Here is a 25931-nt window from a genome sequence, read left to right as displayed (position 1 = left end):
ATCGAAGCCCACATCAGGCTTCCTACGTGGAGCCTGCTTCTCCCTCTGCCTGTTCCTCTGCCTCTCTCTCTGTGTCTCTCATGAATTTAAAAAAAAAAAAAAAAAATGCTTGCCCTCTGGAAAATAAGCCTTGAACTAAGGGTTACAACCTGTTTTTCTCTTCAGTGTGTGTGTGTGGGGGGGGGGCAGTTGTTATTTCTTCTGTTTCTCCATCTTTGTGGTAAAAGTGGGGACATACTATTACATTTCCACTCCACCATTTCACAAGTTGAAATTCCAGTAAATGAGAAAAGGACATTTTTTCCCCATGCAGGTAACTTGATTGCTATAACTATAAAAACTGTAAATATTTTTAGCTCACTATTGGCAAAATAATTTGTTTCTCAGTAGAAGTATATGTAACTTTGTAAGCTTTGGTTATGTAAAAATTGTGATAAATATGATGAAGGGCAAGATGTTTTACCAGTATATACTGTAAAATACTTGAAGTAAAAGTCTTTTTTTTTAGTTGTTATTTTAATTCCAGTTAACTTGACGTCTTAATTTCTGAAAAATTTGGGATATATTTAAACCCCATTTCGCATTGTTTCTTCCTTCTAGAAATTACAGTTTTCTTTTAAAAAAACAACTTTGGCATTTCAGTCACATTCTCTGGTACATCCAGAAGTGGCAGACATACTGCCTGTTACTCAGGTTCTGTTGCTGCTAGTTATGGTTTCTTCTCCTTCCTGCAGGATTTAGGTCAGTACTTTTTTTTTTTAAGATTTTATTTATATATTTGAGAGAGAGAGAGGATGTGTGCACACGAGAGGTTATAGGGACAGAGGCAGAAGGAAAGAGAAAATCTGAAGTAAACTCCACACTGAGTGTAGAACCCGATGCGGGGTTTGATCTCAAGACCTCAAGATCTTGAGCTGAGTGAGATCAGTTTCGGGTGCTTCACCGACTGAGCCACTCAGGTGCCCCTCCAGGGTACTTCTTAAGCACTGGCCTAGTCGGGTCTGCTCATCAGCTTTTTGTGGTGGTAGTTAGGACAGTTCTTTTTAGTATTTTGATTTCATCTCCATTTCTTTTATTTTCTCTGTTTTCCTTTCCTTTTCTTTGTTGCCTTATTCCCTAACCTCTGCTTTATTCATACTTTTTATTTCCACCCAAGGCCAGGATTCTCCTGTGAGCCCATCTAGCCCCTTTAGATTTACCTTGAACTTAATGATTGTTAATGTCTTTTAGTTGTTTGTCCTTACTTTAAAACATACACATTTGAGGTAGCCCAAAAGAATCAATTTAATTTTATTTTCCCTGTTAATCACTTCAGTGTTAGAATTTTTTATGTCTCAAATACGGCCTGGCTTTAGCCCCTCCAATATCCAAGCTAAATCATTTCAGTAGGACAGATTATTTTTGCAGACTTAGGGTTAATTTTATCCTTTTTTGACATTCTTTGTTTATATCACGTAGATCATTTCCTTAAAGGTTTAGTAACTTGTCTGAATGTTGATGAAAGATCAGAGGAAAAAATTCAGAAATATTACTGTTGTGATCCCCTTTTATTCATATTTGTGAATGTTCTGTTAGATTCAACATGCAGATAACCGCTATTTGGTGAATTCAAGTTAAACAAAGTAAAGCAAAATAAAAATTGACTCAGAACCTCTAATGGCCATATTTCTTACTGGTAATAACTGAAGACATTTGAGGGCTTTCAGAGTCTTCATCTTCAGTTTGGTTAATAGAGTTGCTACCGTGTGCAAGGAACCTAGGACTGTAGCTAGCAGAACACTGATGTGACAGTTTCCTAAATGTTTATAAAAACATTTACTGAAATGCACTAAATATCTACCCTAATGTACTAACTGCCTACCAAACATACCAAAACTTGAAAATAGATCACTTTTTGAACTACTGTACATTTCATGATTTTTTCCAACATTGATGTTACCCCCTACTAACACAATACTTATTTGTAAAAATTAATTCATTGTTTAACAAAAAGAATGGATTTCTTTTTCAATTCTGTGTTGATTGTGAGTTTAAAAATTAAAACTTTAGATGGTACCGGGGTGGGGTCAGTCAGTTAAGCGTCTGCCTTTGGCTCAGTTTGTGATCCCAGGGTCCTAGGTTGGAGCCCTGTGGCAAGCTCCCTGATCAGAAGGGGGCCTGCTTCTCCCTCTCCCTCTACTGCTCCCTTGCTTGTGCTCACTCGTGCTCTCTCTCAAATAAGTAAAAAAAAAAAAAAAAATCTTTAAAAAAATAAAAATGGAAACTTTTTAAGTTATTAACAATCTGAAGATATGGTTTTGTGAGCTTAAATAAACTACAGAAAATATATTTTTCAATTTAGTTAATAACTTGAAAATGAAGACTTAAAACTAAGTCTAGGATTCTTTCTACAAATACTCTCTACCCCAAAATAGTTTATTACACTAAAGTTCAGTTTTTCTAATTGAAATCTGACTTCTTTAATTTTTTTTGAGAGCATGATCAGGGGTCAGGAGCTGAGGGCGGGAACTAATGAGCAGGCTCCAAGTTCAGCTCAGAGCCCTATGTGAAGCTCAGTCCCACAATCCTGAGATCATGACTCAAGCCAAATAAAGAATCAGACATTCAACCAACTAAGGCACCCAGACTCACCCCTGACTTCTTACTTTTAAATTAACCCTGAATTTTCTTTTTTTTTGGGGGGGGGAAAGAGTGGAAAATTTTCAAATAAATGTTTCATTTTCTATAAAATAGACATGGATAAATTATTTGAAAACTATCCACTTCAGGTTGCACTAAACATTTTTCTAGAAAATTAGCCAATCTAATTTAAATGACTAAATATGGTTTTGCCTTCTTATTCTTGATAACTGTGATTGGTGTCCCTCATATAATATTTGGATTGTCCTTCTGAGTAGAAAACATGCAAAAACTACATTATCATGATTTTCATCTCAATAATATGGACATGTCTTATTTGAATTTAGAGTATCACAATTAGAATCTTAGATTTTTAGATTTTTTAATTTTGTATTTTGACTTTAAGGTTAGTTAAATTATAAGTGTAGATGTCAGAGTTTGCATTTATTTGTTTGCTTGTTTATGCTAATGTGACAATGTTGCTCCATGACTTGGGATGATTTTACCTCTCTCCTTTTTATCTTATGTCTGCAGCCTCATTATGGAAAGAAATATTTATCCCCCCCCCCCCCCATTGCAGAGAACTTTTCTGTCACTAATTTGGAACAGATGACATTGCTTATTTGTTTTAAAAGAAAAATTAGGTCTGTATTAATTGGCCAAGCTGCTATTTATATTAATTAATTGCTGTTTTCTGTGGTAGAGATGAAATGCAGATTCATGAGAAATAGATTTATCGTTTAATGCACCCAATTTATCAGTAAAAAAACAAAGCAATGGAAATTAAATTTAGCGTAGAGATTGTAAAAAATAATAGGTGTCTTTTTATAGAAGTTTAAGTTTCAGTAGTTCTGCAGATAAGTCAGAGTGATCAAGTCATAGGCAGTTCAGTGCTCTTTCAGTGAAATCTATTATAATATGACACAATAGTTTGTTATGTGGCGAGCCAAACTATTCTATAGGTCTCCTTGGGAAGAAGTAAAGACATGCATGAGCCAGTATATCTGTCCCTGTGAGCCAAACAAGTGAAAGGATGAATAATGGTGGCCTTGCCAACCTGTGGAAAACCTGCAGATTAATGAAATAGACAGTGGTAAGAGACAGCCTTATTAATTATAGAAGTGTAACCATGGCTTTCTGTCAGTTCAGGCTCTTTTTATTAAAATATAAATCGTATTTCATGTGGAGTACAAGTGGAAATGTAAACTGCAAAGAGTGCATGGTCTTTGATAATCTGCAAACTTTTGAGGACAGAATTTACCTAATGAGAGTCCTCTTCTACACAGGAGAGTAGAATTAATGTGTGAGTTAACAGTCTTGAGTAAATCTGCTAACAAAGCCAAATTGATTGTTGAGATAAACATATTTCCCAAGATAAGGATTATTTTCTTCCTATGGTATCTACAAACCTACTTAAAAAAAAAAAAAAAAAAAACTGACCCATAGATAGCTAATGATATTGATTAACCACTTATAAAAATGGTAATTTCATAGTAAAGGCTAGAGATATTCTAGAGAGAGATCCACAGCTGAATATCTAGAAAGGCTGTAGATAAATGTTGAGTCCATGTATATTCAGTCCACATTTAGGGAATGAGCCCTGATCTGAGCCTATTTCAAACACTAACTTCAGGCAAGTTCTTAACCTCTCTGAGCCTCTAGGTTTCTAATATGTAGAATTGCTGTAATAATACTTACCATAAGAATAGCTGGCAGTAAAATAGGCCTGTAGAAAATGATATCCATTATTTCCAACATCCTGTTTAATCCTCACTATAGAACTCATGAAGCAACATATTTTCATTGTTTCTGTAATTCATTACCTGATGAAGCAGTAGATTTGAGTTAGTATAGACATGCATATGCTTTCTGAAAATAAGTCATAAACTTCCCATCTTCTGAGGCCTAAACTATTCATGATTTTACTTGTGAGCTAAAATCTATGAAATGGAAATATGCAGTAATGAGCAAAAGAGTGCCCTTCCTCAAGTTCAATGGTAGTAGTTCAGTGGCGGAGTCAGAAAAGTCAAGAAGCAGTTACCCTACAGTGCAGAGATGCTAAGGGAATTTGTAATCACAGAGTATAGGTGGGAGCTCAGCAACCTGATTGAAATGGCTGAGGGGACTGGGAGTCATTGGTAAAGGTTTCCAAAAGAAGAAGCATCTTAAATCCATCTTCAAAATTAGATCTAAAGCAAATACAATTGCAACTTTGAAAGATTCTTAGTAATTTAGGTGCCCAATATTTTTCTATTACCATTTTCTGCTTTTTAAAAATACATGTAAAATAAATTGTTAACATGCAGAAAAAGCATAAAGAGATGAAACTGTTCAGAATTCACCTTCCAGAGATAACATTTCATTTCTCATGCATGTGTTTATACTTTGACTTACAGAAATTAAAATCATGTAGTGTGTGCCCATTTATAAGTTTTTTACTTAATAGTAAAGTGTGAGTATTTTCCATATTATTATTTTAAAGCAGTTTTTAATAGCTTTGTAAAATTCTTTATATGGCCAGGCCGTAATTTGTTTAACCAGACCCACAGTGTAGGCTATCAGTGTATCTATTAGTCTTCTGTTGCCACTGTAAATATCCTAAATTTGTGGTTTTAAAAAAAATTGTGGGTTTTAAAAAAAAAAAAAAAACCCACAATTTTTTTTTTTAATCTTACAGTCCTATATGTCAGAAATCTGACAGGTATGCCATTGGGTTAAAATTAAGACGTCAGCAATACTGTATTCCATTATGTAATCTCTAGGAGTTTATTGTCTTGCCTGTTTCCGCTTCTAAAGGCATTCTTTGGCTAATGCCCCCACCCCCAAATACATCTTCCAGACCAGCAATGGCGAGTTGAGTCCTCACATCACCTCGCTGATGTCATAGTCACATCTCCCTCTGTGTTCTGCCTCCCTATTTCACTTTTGGAAGACCCTTTTGAATATGTTGGGCCTACCTGAATAATCCACGATAATCTCCCTAGCTCAGAGTCCACTAATTAGCAACCTTAAATTCCATTTGCAACCTTTATTTTCCTTTGCTGTGTAAAATTAACATTATTCACAGAGTCTAGGGATTAGGACATGAACATCTTTGGAGCCATTACTCTGCTAGCCACAGTATGGTTTTATTTTTTTCAGTTTTATAAATAATATAAATTGTATAATAATGATGATGCTCTAGTGAACTTTCTAGTACATGGATCGTTAATTACATCTATGTTTTTTAAAGATAAACAAATGGCCATTTTTTTTCCTGTAAGTTGAATAATCTGCTTTTTTATTACATAGAACTCTAGATTTTATATACTACTTAATAATTATCTACTTAGAACTGAAAAAGTGAGATACATATATATATTACTTAGTGACTGGGTTATTTTATAGGTTGTAGAGTTCCTACTCAATAGAGCAATTTTAAGTTAAAATTACTATGTAGAAATACAAAATATTGACCAGAGACAAATGAGAAGTGGAAGTTGATAAATATATGAAGATTTAGTTTATTGCTTAGCTGAAATAATCCTATAGGATTTTTATAAAATGTTGAATAAGAACAAATGAGGTTTTAGACAAAGTAAAATTTCATTCATCACCGAAATATAAACTCTGAACTCATTTCCAGTGTACAGTAGTATGTGAGTATCCTACATACATTCATACTTTAATAATGATAAAATAGAAAGTAACTTGTTAGAGTGTAAGACCGTACATACCGTACCTATTTGTATTAGTATACCTTACAATTTCTCATTTAATGTAAAACACAAGAATCTGTAAATACATTAAATACTGAGAGAAGTATATTACATCCTGGGAGAATAAAGTAATAATTCAGAAATACATAATGAAAAATTTAGCAACAGATATGAGATCGACAATTCAAATATGGATTTTGAATTGGTGATTATATGAATGATCTGCAGGAAAATAGGCTAGGTAGGCCTAACACACATTAGAGTGAAATGATGTAATATAACATGAGCTGGCATCTGGTTTGCTTTTAACCAAAAGCTAAAATCCTTCATCTGGTTTATGTTTGTAGATATTTCTTTTTTTTTTTTTTTAATTTTTATTTATTTGTGATAGTCACAGAGAGAGAGAGAATGAGGCAGAGACACAGGCAGAGGAGAAGCAGGCTCCATGCACCGGGAGCCCGACGTGGGATCCGATCCCGGGTCTCCAGGATCGCGCCCTGGGCCAAAGGCAGGCGCCAGACCGCTGCGCCACCCAGGGATCCCCTGTTTGTAGATATTTCTAACACCATAGTATCGCAGCTAAGTTATATTGTTCATCGTAGGGAGAATTTCCATTTTAATTAATCCCTATTTGTGTTAGGAGTTCTAAATAGAAGAAAATACTGTATTTTCAAAAGAATCTCTGTGATGGCTAACTTCTGTGCTGGGATGTTCTATGAACATATACTAAGTATGAGCAAAGAATGATCCCCAAGTTAGCTCAGTGTCCTCTAGCAATCCTGTGCTGTCTGGTCAATGGTGAATATTCAAAAGTAATGAGTTTTGCCTATTGTCATGAATTGTAGAATGATTAAATAGGTAAGGATTTTCTCCCATGAACTAGACAACTGGCAGAACTTAGGCATTTGAGGCAGCGTGGCTGGATGGCACTGCCACTTTCCCAGAAAAACAGGAGTGGGTCCACCAGGGATTTTTGTTAAGTCAACCCAATCAGTTCGTCATTGGGTACCCACCCAATCAGGCCCAGAGAGCATCTACGCATTCCATCACAAGACTGAGAGTGGGGGCACAGATACAGAGTACAGAGAGGAACAAACTAATTTGAGGAGGTTCCTGAAATTAGAAGGAATAGAATTGTTGACCACCAATCTGTTCACACCACTCCTTTCTGCCTTATTTAATTGATAAGGGGAAGGAGCACAGAAGAAAGGGCCTCATTACAGGAAGAAGAATAAAAACTATTTCTTGGCTCCAAATTTATGCTCTTTCCTCTCTGAAGCAGTAAGTCTTCTAAACTGTCTTCCTTGCCAAGTAGAAAGAACTTCTAGGAAAAAAAAAAAAAGATTTAGCTTAAAATGTAATTGTGGTCTTCACAACAGAATAATAGGTTATTTTCCCATGAAACTAGGATAAGTAATCCAGGCCTTAGCTCTGGTTTTCTTGGTGACCTCATCCAACACTCCATCCCTCAGGACCAGCTCTTACAATCTTATATGCCCCTTTCCTTCACAGTATGCCCTGAATGGTCAGCAAGGGTTTCATTAGCATGGAGGCCACTCATTTGGTGGCTGTCTGGTTACATTGGAGGTAGATGCCACAGGAACAATACAAGCACATGCAAGAAAAAGCATAGGCATAGGCCCTAATTTCCCAAAATCAGTGATATTTTCCAACAAGAGCCCCATGATCCAAACCATTGATTTATTAAGTTCCTATGCTGGGGATCACATTAGGCAGGGCATTCATTTGTATCCTCATGTGATTTATTAAAGATGACACACTGGCAGACTTATCAAATATGAGCACTCAACCTTCTTCTTTGGAAAACGGCACATACAGGTTCTCCTTGTAAGGCAATAATAGTGTCCAAGGACATCCTACTTTGGAAGACAGCTTTTCTCAGTATAGAAACTTCAGCATTCAGTAAGGACAGGGTTTATTGGCTATCTTTTAAGGTTTGCTGGGTGAACCTAATAAGGTCTTTTATGTGTGCTATAATGTCCCCCAGGCCAATGGAGGGGACAAGAGAGTGGCCAAATAATTGTTCCAGTGGATAACAGAAGATGCCTTGAGGAGAGGATGATTGACAATTCTTACTATCATGAGGCAGATTCTCCCCTGTGCCCAGGAAAAACCCATAGTGCAGTGCCCCAACCACCCAGGTGGAAGCCATGACCAGAGATTGTGCCACACAGCAATGGGACCCATTTGGGGCCACCCATTAAATACTTGGGCAGCAAGACAGGTCAGAGTCATTGAACACTGAAATTTCTGTACTAAGAAATTATGACAGAATACACAGTTCCAGTGATATCCATCCCATATTCCTGGTATAATTAATTGGGTTGTGTTTAGAGTGGTTTTTCTGTTTCCATTATAGGGATGCCCAGGTGCTCAAATGTCCATAAGCCAGAGTAAGACCATCCTAAATCAAAGCATAGCTACCCATAACTCTATTACTGGTATTTCTAGGACCTTTCCAATTAGCATTTAGACAGGCTGCCCCGTAGTTTGATTGACAGAAGAGAATACCCATGCATAATGTTGATAGTGTGTGCCACAAGCCAGGTCTCTGGATCTATATTGGTAATAATCAGATGAATTAAGAGCTTGTTCTTCCTTAATGTAGTGTTTTAGGACTATTCGATCCCCCTCCAGGAGTGGTAATACACCAGCATGGCAATCCTGATGAGCCAGAGAGAGGCAGCTGCCCACATACTCAAGAGTTGGACTGATTTCTTTGTCAGGCGAGTGAGCTCATTATAGAAAGGTATTTCCATTAGGTGCCCATTCCATGACCAGGCACCACCGATTACTAAGTTCATAAAGACATATTTAGAAGGAACTTGTATGGGGACTTCTTACTCTTCACTTATGGCGTGATCCTTATATGTTAAGTGCCTGCAGCTTTAAGAATTTGACCAAGTCCTGCATACTATACATGTTGCCTGGAGGAGGTAGCACTGTCATGCATGAGATGGACTAGGGGTTGGGTATGCTAGACCAGGACCCCACCCCACCCATTCTAGTGTTGGAGGAAGTCATCAAGATGTGACAGCCAGTAGACCCATGAGCTGGAGCCTGGCAATCAGAGGCTTTCCACCTCCTCCCCAGTACTTGGAATGTGCATTCTGCTTGCCTTCCCCACCCCCAGAAGCTGCCCCAGGAATATACCCTTCAGATAGAAATGTGGTCTGGAGGCTGTTTAGACTGGGTACATGACTGAACACAGTTAAGACCTCTCTATAAAATTTTAAGATTCTAGTGGGCAGGTGTGGAAAACTAGTCACCTTGTAGCCACCCAAGACAGGCCTTGTAAGTTCCCATGTTCATTAAAACTGCTACTTACCAATCTTTCTTTTGACTATCCTGCCCTCCACAAATGGGGCTCAGTTGTACATTATGCCCAGGAAGCCCATGAGGAGGTTGCAAACAATTTCTAAAGATGCTGTTTTGTTATTTATATTCTCCTGTGAGTTGGCTCTTTCCATTCTAGAGCTCTCAGAGGAGAGTTTAGTTGGCTCTGAGCCTCTGAGACAGGGAGTGCTCTATGTCCCCTTGAATGAACAGCACACTTCTGAGATTGCTCTTTTAAAAGGCTGGTTGCCTTTCTGTCAGCCCGTGTCTGGAGGTTTCTTTCTAACTAAATGCAATTTTATGATCTTTATATTTTGTGAATTTGACTATAAATGACAACTTTTTTAGCAGCAAAAGTGCTACACTAAACAAAAGACTTTAGCTGTACAGAATGAAAATACTTTTTATACAGAGGAAAAAATGTAGTGTGGTAAATGTGAGTAAGGGTTTTTGCCCTGTACACAGAGTGAATAAACCAAGAATTTCTATAATGGCTTCTTTGGGATCCTGACTGTGTGTGAAAATAGAATGTAGAGATCTTACGTTAATTACGCTCTAAAAATGCTTAGCTTTGACTTTTACCAGGTTTGCATTTTCATAAGGTGTTTGCGATGATTAACATGAGCAAAGCATATCTGGACACTATTTAGAATATAGTAATTACTCTATAGGTGGCATTTCTGCCATTTCTCTTTTATCAGGAGATGAGAGTTTTTCTCATCAAGTCCAACTTTTTTTTTTTTTTTTTTTTTATGATAGTCACAGAGAGAGAAAGAGAGAGAGAGAGAGAGGCAGAGACATAGGCAGAGGGAGAAGCAGCTCCAAGCACAGGGAGCCTGATGTGAGATTCCATCCCGGGTCTCCAGGATCGCACCCTGGGCCAAAGGCAGGCGCCAAACCGCTGCGCCACTCAGGGATCCCTCATGTCCAACTTTCAAATTGAGTTTCACAGACTCAGAAAAGGTTCAGGAAATGTTAGCCACTACTCTTGTTTTTCCATTCTGTATTTTCCTATAAAGCAGCCTTAGGTTTTCCTCATAAGAAACAAGAAGTAAAGAGGCATTTTAGGAATATAGTTCTACATGCATAAAGGAAAGCAGAGAACTAAGACCATGCAATCAATTCAAACAAAAATGTTTAACTCAAAATATTTTCCTAATTCCAGTTTTTCAGAATCAGCAAAATGATTCAGTGCTTCTCTGTAGTGTCTGAGAATTAACATGAATGTCTTTTACATGGTATCCCTCAATAAATGCTGACTCATTGATAATTACTTTCCTTCTTTAGGTCATATTTCATGTGTACATACAGATGGAATATTTCTTTTTGTCACATGTGACAAAATGGAGCAAGTATGTCCTGGTGCTACATGCGTGCACTTGAACCAAGTGACATTTTAGGGATTTCCATCTAAACATCAAAGGACTGGGTGCTGTCAATGTGCCTGCATCAAGTCAGCGGCCTAATTTACTATTTCATAATATATTGGTGTGGCAGGCCTCTCTTTGCAGTCTTTTTTTTTTGCTCAGGGCTGTTATAGCTCAACTAGTTCCTCTGCTGTTAAAAAATTGATTAGTTTTCTCCCTCTGATACTTGGAAAAGTAAGATTTATTCATACTACTTCGAAAGTCTTTATTCACTTCAGCCCTTCCTTATTCCAGAAAGAGTTTGAGGGCTTTATTAAACATATAGGGAGGCAACAGATATACTTTAAACTTAGTGATTTAGGAACTAGAACAAAATAGAAAAAGATAAGGTGATTTTTGCACAAGAAACCTGCTCTTTGGTGGTGTCTGTATGAACGAGGGCACAAAGCCTGTCTTTTGTAAGTGGTCTTGGAACCCCCCATGTTAGTATCTCTTGAAATGACTCAGAATCCTGGCTGGGGGTATCTGGATGGGACTGAGTGGGTGGGGGTGAGCAGAGAGCTGGACAAGTGGGAATCTTGATTTGTTCAGTCTCCTGGTGATTCTTAGTCACACTGAAATTTGAGAATCATATTGCTCTTAATGTTTTAGCAGCCAAGCAAAAAAGGTAGACATGTCTTTTTACAATGATTCACAATGTGCCTAAAATAGAAACCAATCAATTGCCTTAGGAAAGCACAAGAATTTCTCTGTGGGTGCTTTGGGGGTAATGTAATAGCCATTCATATTAATCTACTGTTTCATAGAAAGTTTGTTGTAATCTAAACTCAGAAGTATTGGTTTTGATACCTACAACAGTTCAGTCATGCCATACAATTCCTTTATCTATCGTATAGCAGGGGATAAAGGGAAAAAAAGAATTACCTTTATGTTTCTTATCTGTTAGATGATACATTCAAGTAGGATTCTTTGATACCTCGCTCAAAGCATTGCATTCTACTTCTCTGCTTAGTCTTGTTCTACAAAACCCTCTCTTTGCTTCAGGAGATGAAATCAGCATTTAGAGAGTCAAAGAATGAGCATATTAGGGAATTTGAATGTTCAGTCTGTGTGTTGTTCTTAGCCTTTGAGACCTGAGCGATTCTGTTGACATTTACAGCATCCCATTCCTCCAGTGTGCCCTCTTGTCCACTCACTCCATTGTCCTCGTGTGTGCCAGTCGATGGCACTCTTTTCCCACCTATCATGGATCCCCTGCACTAAAGGCATACGTATATGTAGTCACAAATCATTGCCCTTTCCTATGAAATCAAGATGTAGAATTTCCTTCCTGGCTATAACATCCATCTCTGCCACTACGTTTTTTCTAGTCAGTGAACCAAACAGGTATTTGTCATCCTAATTATGACTTACAGTCCTTTAAGTTCTGTCCAATTTTTTTTTTTTTTTATTTTGTGCCCGATCCTTGAGCTGATTTTCAGTGCTCTCCCTGAATAAACCTATGGTCATTAGTACCCTAAAGTCCTTGCTCCTTTGTTTTTTTTCAATCCTGGATTATGGGAATGGGTCCCACAGTAGTAATATGATTAATGGGCATCAGTGATTAATTGATGAGATTGGTAAGTGGAGTTAATCAGTACCTTTATGTTCCATTAGCACTTTACTTTTACTACCCTCATAGAATTTGGCCCATTGAGGTGTAATTTTTATGGGGATGGTGATCTCTCTCAGTGGAAGCAGAGACTGTGCCCTCCCCAGACTGTCCCAGGTACTACATGTCTTTTTATCTCCCACGGTGTCTGGCACATAAGAGGCCCTGAATGAATGTATTTTTAACTGCATATAATAGAGACGTTTGGCCATTATATATTTATTTTCCATTAAAACATCTATTACTATTATCATGTTTCGATATTTTGTGAATTGAGAGAGTAAGCCAGGTATTTATTAGTAGTGTTCCGAGCACCAGAGGTTAAAAAAAAAGGGGGGGGGAGGATTATTTCATTTAAGAAAATACTAAGTTTGGCAAAGAAAAAAAGTGTCTTTCTCTGAAGACAAACACATATTAGTTGCTCATGATTATTATTTCCTGTTTGTTTTACTTGAAATAATATGGACTTTAGTTCATAGAGTTGGAGGCTCATGGTGCCTGAATACAATGTATGATATATTCATTGTACCAAGATTTAAGACCTAAACAACTTTTAAATAATATGTACTTATTATAGAAAATTAGAAATATATAAAGAAGAAAAGGCACCTAAAATCTCACTACCTAGGTACAGTGTATCTTATTTTGGTATATCCATTTTTCTTATTTTTCTGTGATTAGTTTTAATGGTTGAGTTTCTACCCTCTAAATAATTTTGCATTTTGCTTTTTCACTTCATCTTTATGCTCTTGATAAATTTTCCCATCTGATTCCATAAAGTCATAATTATAAATGTGCATAACACTACATATCTTTGCATAATCCCAGTTTTATGTGACCATTCTGTAAAACGTTGTTTTTATATAGATTAAAACTTTTTTGCAGACTTTTGCTTACAGACCTTGGAGTCCATTGCAGAGTAAAATAAAGTACTGCTTTATTCCTTTTTGAGAGTGCCAAGGACAGTGTTTTTCATAAAGTAAATCCTGTGACCCACGCTTTTTTCGTACTTAGGCTCTTAAGCCTGTTAGGAGGAATTTTACATAGACTATTACCTTTTCTCCTATTGATGCTTTAATGAGGTATTTAGTGAGCACAATTTGCAACTAGAGAGATAAGAAATGATGGAAAGAAAGACTCGTTTGTATCATTATTTGACTGAAAAAGCTCACAGGTCATATACAGTCAATTTGTAATGTTCTCTTTCCCAGCCATCAGGGTACCTGGGAACTCAGGGCTGGCCTGCTAGGTAGGAAGGATTGTAGCTGAATCCAGAAAGCATGATGGTGAGAAATATGTTAAAACTAAACCCATCAAGACACAACCTTCTACCCACCCTCTCACTTTACCCCAAGGGCTTTTTTTTTCTTATTTCCTTAAACGTTATGGATTTTTAAAATACCTTATTATGAACATATATTATAATGATTTAAGAAATTAAAATGTAGTAGATATACTAAAACCATTGAATGACATACTTCTAAAAGTTTGCATTTTTGGTATATAAATTATATCTCAATATGAATTTTTTTAAAGATTTTATTTATTTTATTCATGAGAGATACACACAGAGAGAGGCAGAGACAGAGGGAGAGGCAGGCTACCTGCAGGGAGCCTGATGTGGGACTCAACCCCAGGACCCCAGGATCAAGACCTGAGCCGAAGGCAAACGCTCAACACTGAGCCACCCAGGTGCCCCTCTCAATATGAATTTTAAAATAAAGCCAAAAAAAAAAAAAAAACCAATAGACGGCTACTCCATCCATTCATTTAAATAAGCATTTTGTAAGTTTTAAAAGAAATAGTTATAAGCCTACTCTGTCAGTTGCAAAGATAAATCACATGTAGATTGTTCTTTGGGGAGTTTATGGTCTAATAGGAAATAAAATGTGTATTTAAGTCTAGTAGCAGAGGGAAAGTTGTATGTATTGTAAGAGAAGTGCTGACAAATTGCTGAGGAAAAGCAGAAAATTGATTATTCCAGCAGTGATGTTGAAGATGGAATCTAGAAAAGAAATATTTGAGTGCTAATCAACTTTTCATGGATTAATGTAGAATTGATCAGTTAGGTTGGTAGATTTCAGTGGTGGTGAAATAAGGAAGTAGCTCTCTGATTGCTCACACTTTCTCAGTGTATATTAGTCAAGATTTCACCTGAGGCTGGATAGATTGGGACACTAGAAGGAAAGGAGGTGCCATCAAGTCATCCTTTGCAGAACTATAGTATATGCATCTTAGGGAATTCCAGGTAAGTTCAATTTGTGTTTGTGTAGAGCCTTTCAGCTGCTAGGTATGAATGCAGAGTAGAAGAATACGTAGGTATAAGTAAGCACAGTTGGTGTTTATGGAATGACTATGACAAAGGGGGAACAAACCAGGGAATTTGAGAATGCTGAAAAGAACATACTGTAATATTTGTTTGGGGAAGTATGTTTTCAAGGCATTGTCAACATTACTTGGAAACTTGGTTAAAATGTAAATTCTTGGTCCTAGACCTACTAAATCAGAAAATCAGGTTGAGGTCCAGCACTCGATTTGAACAGGCTCTCCAGGTGATTCTAAAACACACTGAGAAACACTGGTTTGGGAAATTTAAACTGATGGGAGACAGTACAATTATGGGAATGGAGCAGAAACAGATGATGATGGATAACTAAAAAGAGGATAGTGAATATATGGTTCAGCCATCTCCATGAGAGTGAGAGAATTCAAGTGAGCCATTGAGGGTGGGTAGGGTCAGACACTAGGATACTTGAAGGATTTCAGAAGGGGAGCAGGTAGGAGACTGGGGTGATGTCCAGATGTTCCATGTCAATTCTCCCCAAGAATCATGACACAGAGGTAGAAATGGAGAAGAAAACTGTCAGGCAGGTGGAGAAATGACCATTGAATAAAGAGTGACCAGAAAATAGGCTGCATTAAAGCAGGAAGGTTAGGGGATAGTCTAGCTCTTTCCTTGCCCTCATCATCCAGATCCTCAGGCCTCCTTGAATATGTAGGATGTAAGGGAAAAACAGCCAGGACTCTACATGCACGCTGTAAGAAGGTGGTGCCCTCATGTCCAGACTTTGTTCACAGGGCACAGGGAGATCTTAGTAGAGCAAAGACGAGAGGAAGATGAAGTCAAATCAGTGAATGTACAGATTAGTGTGGAAGGAAACGACCAGTGGAAACAGGTGAAAAGTCTTGGCGTCTTGCTGGTTAATGAAATAAGCAGGTGTGTGAGACTTGACAGAGCAAGGTGAAAGCCCTTATATCTGATGTGATTGGGTCGGCACTTGTTTAGTTAACTGAGAAAGATAGCTATGAGGAAATTTTATTTTTAGTTGTATAGTATTTACTTATATTCACTGCTTGAACTTTCAGATTGTTTTTCTTGCATAAGTCACACTCAGTATTCTCACCTGTGGATTCCAGCTTTAGCTTCTTGCAAATAGAACGATAATTGAAAGATTATTTATTTATTTAGATTTTATTTATTCATAGAGACACACAGAGAGAGAGAGGCAGAGACACAGGCAGAGGGAGAGCAGGCTCCATGCAGAGAGCCTGACGTGGGACTCGATCCAGGGTCTCCAGAATCACGCCCTGGGATGCAGGCGGCGCTAAACCCCTGTGCCACCAGGGCTGCCCTAATTGAAAGATTCTTAAGAAGAAACACAAGGGCAAAATCTTCTAGACTTTATCATTTTATCCCCAACTGTTTACAGTTGTGTTGCCCACATATTTGGTTTTTGCTTTAAGAACTCACCTTTATTCACTCTTTCCAAACATATAGGTCTGTTTTTAATACTTTTTTTTAAAGCATCTTATGTTCTATTGCTTTTTACTATTTGATTACATAATTATAATGATAGGCATAAACAGGATTGGGAAAAAACACACCTGATTTGATATACATACAGTTCAACAGATGGGAGACACATGCTGGCATGAAGTCCCAAATGTGCATTTTCCTGTAGGCATATGTTTTATACATTGAATTAGTAGGTTAATCTGGCAAATGGTGAATTTCAAGTCAGAGTTGTTCTTAGTGTTGCTTAGAGCAAGGTCAATGATCTGTCTGAGTTGGATGGATGCGACATAAGGACATCTCTCCTGACATTTCTAGAGGCTTGAAGCCAACCAGGATGAAGGAACCAGTGGTCTCTGAGATGGAGAGTAGGTCACAGTTGGGAACACTGAGGATCTATCAAATCTCTTTTATCTTTTTTGACATGTTTTTTATTTGTTCTTCCCCAAACACTAATGAAATAATTTTAATTATGAAAATTGTTTTGTGGGGCTCCTGGGTGGCTCAATGGTTGAGCATCTGTCTTTGGCTCAGGTTGTGATCCCAGCATCCTGGGATCGAGTCCCATATCAGGCTTCCTGCAGGGAGCCTGCTTCTCCCTCTGCCTATGTTCCTGCCTCTCTCTCTGTGTCTTCCATGAATAAATAAATAAAATCTTTAAAAAAAAGAAAGTTGTTTTGTAAAGTATTAAATGTCTTTAATAATTATATTTTCTAAAGATCATTAATGATTTTTTGGATTATTTGATTGAAGCATAGTGTGGTACAGTTAATGTGTTAGCTCAAAATGCATGATATACATGAAATCCTAATTTCTACTTTTCTATTTTTTGCTTCATGGCTTCCACCTAATAATATAGAAAGCTAATTTTTTACTGTACAAAGTACATAAAATAGGTTTGAAAATCTTAATCATTTTTTAAACTGTCTTTAAGATTTTTGTATTTATTTTTTTTTTTTTTATTTTTTTTTTATTTTTTTTTTTTAATTTATTTTTTATTGGTGTTCAATTTACTAACATACAGAATAACACCCAGTGCCCGTCACCCATTCACTCCCACCCCCCGCCCTCCTCCCCTTCTACCACCCCTAGTTCGCTTCCCAGAGTTAGCAGTCTTTACGTTCTGTCTCCCTTTCTGATATTTCCCACACATTTCTTCTTTAGATTAAACATTTTTCCTAAAGCTAGCACATAGTTATCCATGTTTTCGACTATATAAACACCATCCCAGTAGGAAAATAAAATTTTTTCAGTTAAAATTTTTTCATTTCATTAGAATGACACTTACTTTATTTTTTTAAAGAATATTATTTCTTTTTTTTTTCCTAAGATTTTATTTATTTGACAGAGAGCAAGCACAAGCAAAGGGAGCATCAGAGGGAGAGGGAGAAGCAGGCTCCCCACTGAACAGGGAGCCCCACACGGGACTCAATCCCAGGACCTTGGGGTCATGACCTGAGCCTAACTGACTGAGCTGCCCAGGCACCCCTAGAATGACATTTTAAATTCTGTAGTCCATGTACTGTGTATGTATGATACAAATAAATATATTTATAATACTAGGAACTATAAGAGCCAAATAATATAACTTAGATAATGGAAATCAGCTCCGTAAATTCCCCCTCTTCTCATTTAACTTGGTCTTTATCATCCCAAGTATGAAAACTGCCAAGTATGAAAGTAACCCGCAAGTTCAAGTTTCATAGGTAACTGAATTTGTAAGCTGCCTGCAGCACTGCTAGGACACACTGGAAAGAATATATTCCGTATCTGTTTTATTTGGGAAGTCGAAGTCTTTATAATTTTATACCAGAAAAAGTTTGTCTTTATTATGAACTGATACATTTTGTCAGACAAACTATCATTTGCTATTTTGCTTCGGCCTCCAGGAATCTTAGGGCTAGCTTGTAGTTACTCTGTGGCCACAGTTTTTATAAAATTAACTTCATCTTCTTCGACCTCTCTTACCAGTATTTTTGTTTTAGCAATTCTGTCATCTGTTATTTATTATAAATATTCTTAATTCCTTTTTGAAACTTGGTGGTAGATAAATTCAATAAACCTAACAACTATTGACTACTTGCGTTAAGTTAAATCTTTGACCTGGCAATAGTGAAACAGACAGGTATGCCTTCAAGGAGTTAAAAAAAAAAAAAACTTTTGCAGAAACCCCTAGGAAATGCTTGTTCAAATATAGAACAAAAGAAAACAATATATGTATTTTGCTAAGCATGTAAAGTGCACACCTTTTATTGCTAGTTTAAAGTCCTCACTAAGGCAGATTGCCATTATCAAAGCCTAGATGTTTTCTTGAGCTATTTTGTTTTATTCAGATTTAAAATCAGGATTAGAAACTGGGTCTCAGATAACCTCTGAGATTGCAGTGCACATACAGTACAGCCATTTCTGTTCTTAGATATCTATAGAGAGTTGTGAAGCTGGTCTTCTGTGAGAACACACTGACCTCATGGCTTTCAACTTCACTCTGGGGAGGAATTGGCATGTGTGAGATGACCAGAGGTTGCCCACAGAGTCTTTGATAAAGATGATAGTTTGTCTGATCGGTACTATAAAATGATTTTGAAAAGAGGAGGCATCCCTACTTTAGTCTAAAAGGAAAGAAAGCCTTTTCAGTTGTCCATATTGTTCTTTTATGAAGAAGATTCTTAGGCTTCGTGCAACTTTTAAACACCCAGTTCCTTGAACAAACTACTACATAAGGCTTAGAAGGTTGTACATACAGTGGTAGTCCATTCCATAAGTGGTTGGCCGATAGCACCATTTACAGAAACATTGGAATTCACACATTTTAAAATGTAAATTCAATGTACCTTTTCACCATGACCTGACTAAAAAACAAGATTCGTGAGTTATTCTGCCCTAGATATGTCATCCCCCTGTCCTGTGAAAGAGAATATAGTTATTGCCTGAATTTTTCTGGAGCTGATTGCCCTTTAAGTGAATGTCCTTGTCTTTTAACTGATGGCCTTTTGCTTATTTTACTGCTTATTAGCACTTTAGTTGTGTGTGATGAACAGAATAATGCCTCCCCTGCCAAAGATGTGTACGTACCCTAATCCCTGCAACCTATGACTATGTTACATAACATGGAAAGAGAGATTAGATACAGATTGAATTAAATCTGTTAATCATTTACCTTAAAATGGGGAGATTATTTTGGGTTATCTGAGTTGCCCCAGTGTATTCACAAAGGTTCTTAAATGTAGAAGAGGACAAGTGATGTGAAAGGTACTTGGCCACTTTTGCTGGCTTTGAGGTTGAGGAGGGGGCTGCACGAGCCCAGACTTCTAAAGCCTGGGAAAGGCAAAAGAAACCTGTTCTCCCTTGAGCTTCCAGAAAGGAACGCCCTCCAGACACCTATGATTTTTGATACCTAGTGAAGTTCATGTCCAATTCCTGACTTACAGAACCGTTAGCAATATATTTTGTTGATTTAAGCCACTAACCTTGTGGTCATTTGTTATGGCAACAATAAAAAACAATGCATTTACCAGTGTTCCAAGAAAGGAAGAATGAAGATCAAACTCAAGGTACTCCATCCAGGAAAAGATTTAGTGTATGTTGAATTTGCAGGGCTTGCTGGCAAGGAGATAAAAGACAGTCAGTGAATTTCAGCACCCTGCCCTCACTGCTTCCCATTAATGCAGAAAATCTGCAGGTGTCTGTTGCCTGACCTGAAATACACTTCAAAACAATATACCTTTGTTTCAGTCAGCCTCCAGGCTGCCTACTTGGCTATCATGGGAGTGAGCTTTTCATGGAATACATTTATTATGTTATTTCTCTTTAAAGTCCATTTTATGACTTTTCCTTTGTCTAGAGAAAAAAAGCTCACACATGTAGCTTGGCAGTGAAGGCCCCTTGACAACAGAAGCTTCTGCTGCAGCTACGTCATACTTCTTTTTCTTATGCACCTTATATTAGCCAAGGTAAAATACTTAACGTTTGATGAGCCTGGCCTAGTGTTTTGCACTTTTATTCTTCCTGCATTTCATTTTCTCTGCCACTGGTGTCCTTCCAGATCCGCACGCCTCCTCACAATCCCCTATGAATTCTTTGAGACTCAATTCAAATATTAAACTCCCTGGAAAATCAAGGAACATAGCACGTCAAATAAAATTATTCCATCTATCCTTTATGCCACATTATGACTTGTATTCTTTGATTAAAAGTATTTCCATTTCCGGATGCCTGTGTGGCTCAGTGGTTAAGCCTCTGGCTTCATTCACCTCAGGACATGATCCTAGGGTCCTGGGATGGAGTCCTACATCAGGTTCCCTGCAGGGAGCCTACTTTTCTCCCTCTGCCTCTTCCTCTCTCTCTCATGAATAAATAAATAAAATCTTTAAAAATAATTATTTCCATTTCATTTTGTTTCATTCTGTGAGTTTCTTGAAGGTAGCAAATAGGTCTAATATATTTGTGGGATCTTAGTAACTCACATAGCTTATAGAGTAAATACTCAGTAAATAAATTTGAAGTGAACAAATGATTGTTACCTAACCTGGCCAACCTACCACAGAGATACCATTAGATTGCAGATTTCTGATTCCCAGGCCAGTCTTTGGTTATATTCTGCCTCTAAAACTTAAGTACTGGGGGATCCCTGGATGGCTCAGCGGTTTGGTGCCTGCCTTCAGCCCAGGGCATGATCCTGAGGTCCCGGGATTGAGTCCCACCTCAGGTTCCCTGCACGGAGCCTGCTTCTCCCTCTGCCTGTGTCTCTGCCTCTCTCTCTCTCTCTCTGTGTCTCTCATGAATAAATAAATAAAATCTTTAAAAATTAATAAATAAAACTTAAGTACTATAAATTTTTTTTTAAATACCTAGGGAACATTTTTATTTTAAATAAAATTTTGGCACTGACTAGTTTCCTTTGATGCCATTTCTCCTTCTTTATCTCTTAATTCTTAACACTTGGAATTTCATGGTTTTGTTGTAGCAAAATGAAAACATCAAAATAGTCTCTCTGCCTTGTTTAATTTTTTCACGAGTCTCTTTGCAAGAATTATTTTGTGTGTTGGGGCACCTGGGTGGCTCAGTCAAGTGTCTGCCTTTGGCTCAAGTCATGATCTCAGGGCCCTGGGATCAAGCCCCTCATGGGGCTCATGCTCAGCACAGAGTCTGCTTCTCCCTCTCTTTCCTCTCTGCTGCTCCCCTGCACCCCTGCCCCACTCACACGTTTGCTCTTTCAAATAAATAAAATCTTTTTTTTAAAGGAATTATCTTGCTTGATAGATCTATTTTTTTTATTTATTTAAATATTGTGAAAATATCTGGGATGCCTGGGTGGCTCAGTGGTTGAGTCTCTGCCATCAGCTCAGGTCATGATCTGGGGTCCTGGGATCAGTTCTGCATCAGGCTCCCCATAGGGAGCCTGCTTCTCCCTCTCTCTCTCTCTCTCTCTGTCTCTCTCTGTCTGTCTCTCATGAATAAATAAATAAAAATCTTAAAAAATAATATGAAAATATTGAGAAGACTGAAATGTAATCAAATAGCATGGCTGGTATCAAATTTTTTTGACTTTAAATATTTGTATATTCTCTCAGTGCTTCTATTTACTGCCTTTTTAGATTTGTTACTGATGTTGATTTCTCAGTGGTTGCATGTGGGATCTGACTTGCTGAGCAAGTCTTTATGATATTGAGAATGTATATGGTAAAGCTTGGAAACTGTAAACATTATTCAGATGGAATGAATTATTTTCATAACTTTTATTGTCACTTTACACTGTGATTGCAAAATGTTCACAATTTTCATAATGATGGGAGTAATTCCACTGGGAATTTAATTTCTCTTTTTTACAACTATTGTCAGAATTCAAAAATCTTAAAATGTTTGGCATAATTTTTAGTGTAATCAGTAAAACACATCCTTGTGTTGCATAATTTATAAGTTTGGTTTACAACTTTTAAAAAGGAAAACCGTTCTATTAACGTAAATGAGCGCATTGGCGTTAATGTTTTATGTAAGAAGATCATCATTAATTTAGAAAATAGAGGCCGTTAGTAAATCATTGAAATGCAAATGTATTTAAAACAGATTTTATTTTTGAAATGCTATGAAAATGTTGATAACTATTTGGAAACAGTAGATTGTAACTATAGAAATATCCTGCTTGATTGAACATTGCTTGGTTGCCCACTATCTGATTCGGATAAGCTAACGTGTTTTAGAATGGTTCAGAAGCTAGGCAAAGCCATGGTTCAGAAATGTGTCTTCAGGATTTGAATCCTGTCGGATTTCATAAGTGATTCACCAGGAGTATTTTGCTTCCTTTGCTTTAAGGACAGCTTTAAAGTAGTCTTTGATTTAGCTACTGATAGTTTCAGAAAAAAGGAGTGTCCTGTAAGAAACCGGTCTTCTTTAAATGTATCAAGGGTAAATCCCGTAGTGCATCAACAAATTTGCTTTACGGTTTTTTAGAACTAGTCTCTGGTTAATTCATTTAGAATAAAAATGAATCTGTGGAGCCTAATCATATAGATTGTGCTAGAGACTTAGCTTACCAAAGATTACACTTTTGTAGAAACCACCAAACCATTCTCGTGTACATCATGTCAGTTTCTTAACTCCTTAAAAAAATGCCAAATAAATTGACACATTCTTCTTGTCTCTTCTTTAAAGAGATTCCTTCTGCCCAATTTCTGCCATTATATCACACTTCCCTTATCATAAGCAACACGTCTATTTATTCTCTTAAGTATGTAAATTTACAGTGTATGATGATGACTTCTGATTCACTCCATGGACTTGGAACTTATCCTTGAATTAGTGTGGTAGTCTTCATGAAACAAGCCATTGCCCCCTACTTGTGTACATTTCACTCTTAAAGCCTTCAACCTGCTATCCACTTGCTTGAGTATCTTTTGATTATGCAAAGTTCAAAATAAATTTATCTGAACAGTCTTTGTATTGTGATCATTTGAACACTTTGCATGAATTCCCATGCTAACCTGATGCTATTACTCTAGCAACTTGTGATCTTTTTAGATTTACTGTTATTTTTCTACAGGAACAGTTCTGTTTCTCAAATAACTATTAACAACAATCATTTTATTCTTTCCTCATAGGTACTACAGTGCAACCATTCTGCAGATGTCTGGTGTTGAAGATGATAGACTTGCAATATGGCTGGCTTCCGTTACAGCCTTCACAAATTTCATTTTCACGCTTGTGGGAGTCTGGCTTGTTGAGAAAGTAGGCCGCAGGAAGCTTACCTTTGGGAGCTTAGCAGGTAGGTGACGGGATGAAGAACTCTTTTTCTCTAATGATGACAAGCTCACCTTCCAAAATACAATACCAGTAGCAATTATGATATTGTTCTCTTAGCCAAATAATAGACTCCTTTTAGACAAAAAGTTTTTTAAAAGGAACTGAATGTTATGATATGTAACTAGAATGTAACTAGAAACTGGAATTTTAAGACCAATCTGAATCTACGGAGGGTAACATTCTACTGCTGTTAATTTTGAGCTCTGCTCAAAGGTACAAAAGTGAAAAGAATAATTTGTTTTTGTTCTTCTTTGAAAAATTTGATCTTCATAAACTCGCTTTTTAACCTGTTTTATTTTTAAGTTTGGTATAATATGGAAGTAAATTTGGAGCATTTTTTTAAAGCTCTTTGAATAGTAGAATATTAGAACTATTTAATTTCTTCAGAAAGCAGTAACAGACTCTTTGTAAAGTGTTTGAACCAGGCTCAGATTCTAAGGTAAATCCTAACTGGTTAAATGTGTTTTCTATAATAGTTAAATAAGACAAAACTTTTCTCACTTTCAAGTACTTTTTGTCTTTAAATTCTATACATTATTTTTCTGCTTCACTTACAGAATGAAATCCACCTTTGCCATTGTCTTCACATGTTGCATTATACAATTTTCTTATCTCTTTCATATATATAGATTACTAATTATCAATTAGCTGGCTTCTAATAGCTCCTTTATAAGTTTAATTAGAATAAGAATACATTTTTCCATTAAAATGTAGAGTTTCCAGGCTAACATGAACTACATTCTCTTTTAACCAAATTATACCTTTAAACACTGATCTAATAGCACTGCTTCAGGCACTTGTCCCAGATTTTAATGAGAAAATGCAATCTGCATTCCAAAGTTATTAGGAACACATAGTCTCTCCTACCATTATCTCCATCAGGAAGAATAGAATGCTTCCACGCTCTGTTCTTGCCTAAGCAGTGGAAGGACTTAAGTCTGATAATGTAAGTTGAACTGAGAGGAGGGTGAGCAAAGATTGTCTGATTAAGAGGCAAAGGTAATTGTAACAGTCAAGGTACACAGGGAAGCAGGAGGGTAAGTGAGAAAATGTAAGGGACAAGAAGGCAAAAAAACATCCATTCGTAAACTTGTTGAAGAAACTAGTAGTGTTTAGTCTGGAAGAAAGACTATAGGGATACCCAATATATATCTTATTCTAGCAGGTGGTAGATGTTATAAGGGTATAATTTTTACTTAATATGGAAAATATATTCTTAATCAGAACTATCTAACAATAAATTGGTCTGTCTTATTAGGATGATAAACTCTCAACAGAAGGATACATGGCCATCAAGTGGTGATGTACCAAAAATAAATTCCTATAATTGGGTAGAAATTAGGTTTGTTGATTTCTAGAGGTTCAGGTCAACCTGAAGAAGAGGGAATAGCTGCTTTACAATTTTTTAATGGATACCCACCCTTCGTTTTTAACAGGGCCTCTGTATATTGCAACTGTAAGAAGTCTATTTTTTTAAATAGAATTTCAGGTCTTCTTAAATTTGACATTTGGCTTTGGCATCTGAGGAAAACATTTTTTCTAGTAGCCCTTTATTTGTCATATTTCAATGAGACACTTTCTCATCAACTTCTGAAGGTTTTTAAGGCATTGTAGATCTAGAGCCATACTGCTTGGGTTTGAATTTTGTGACTTTGGGCAAGTTTCCATTTTCTCATTAGTAAAAAGCAATTCAAGTCCCTACTACATAGGGTTATAAAGAGGACCAAACACATTTATACACATATGACATTTAAACCTCTTCCTGACATAGGTAGTAAGGTGCCTAGCTCATCTTAGCCATCACAGCATTTTTCCTGACAGGGTGATTCTTTGTTGTTTTAACCATAATGTGAAATAAGCTTGAATCACCGGAATCCAGGAACTTTCCTGAACTCTCCTAGCTGATGTCCTGTTTCACCTCTCAATGTAGGTGTTCTGCTCCAAGAATTTCCAGAGCCCATCCCTGGCTATTAAGAGAAAGTATTAAGACAATTACCTGGGAGAACAGTACTGAGAGATGTTAGGGACTGCTTTTCATGAGCAACCCGGAGGCACTTTTCTTTCCTGCCTTTTTTTGTTTCCAGTCAAAACCACCAACACTCCAGCTCTGCACACTACTAACACCATGCAGTGATTGCTCTCGCATGAGA

General features: G+C 37.0%; 1 protein-coding gene across 1 annotated transcript in view; it reads left to right on the top strand.

The window, feature by feature from the left end:
* The window catches only part of SLC2A13 (solute carrier family 2 member 13), a 355929-nt gene that overhangs the window by 213181 nt on the left and 116817 nt on the right, over window positions 1–25931 (top strand). The window contains exon 5 of the mRNA XM_038577277.1: window positions 23580–23743. Within this exon, the coding sequence (XP_038433205.1) occupies window positions 23580–23743 (164 nt within the window). The remainder of the gene's footprint in view (window positions 1–23579; window positions 23744–25931) is intronic.

Source organism: Canis lupus, chromosome 27, assembly GCF_011100685.1.
Source record: "Canis lupus familiaris isolate Mischka breed German Shepherd chromosome 27, alternate assembly UU_Cfam_GSD_1.0, whole genome shotgun sequence".
Classification (NCBI taxonomy): Eukaryota; Metazoa; Chordata; class Mammalia; order Carnivora; family Canidae; genus Canis; species Canis lupus.
Note: the sequence above shows the minus strand (reverse complement) of the source record. Positions and strands in the feature narration are given on the sequence as shown.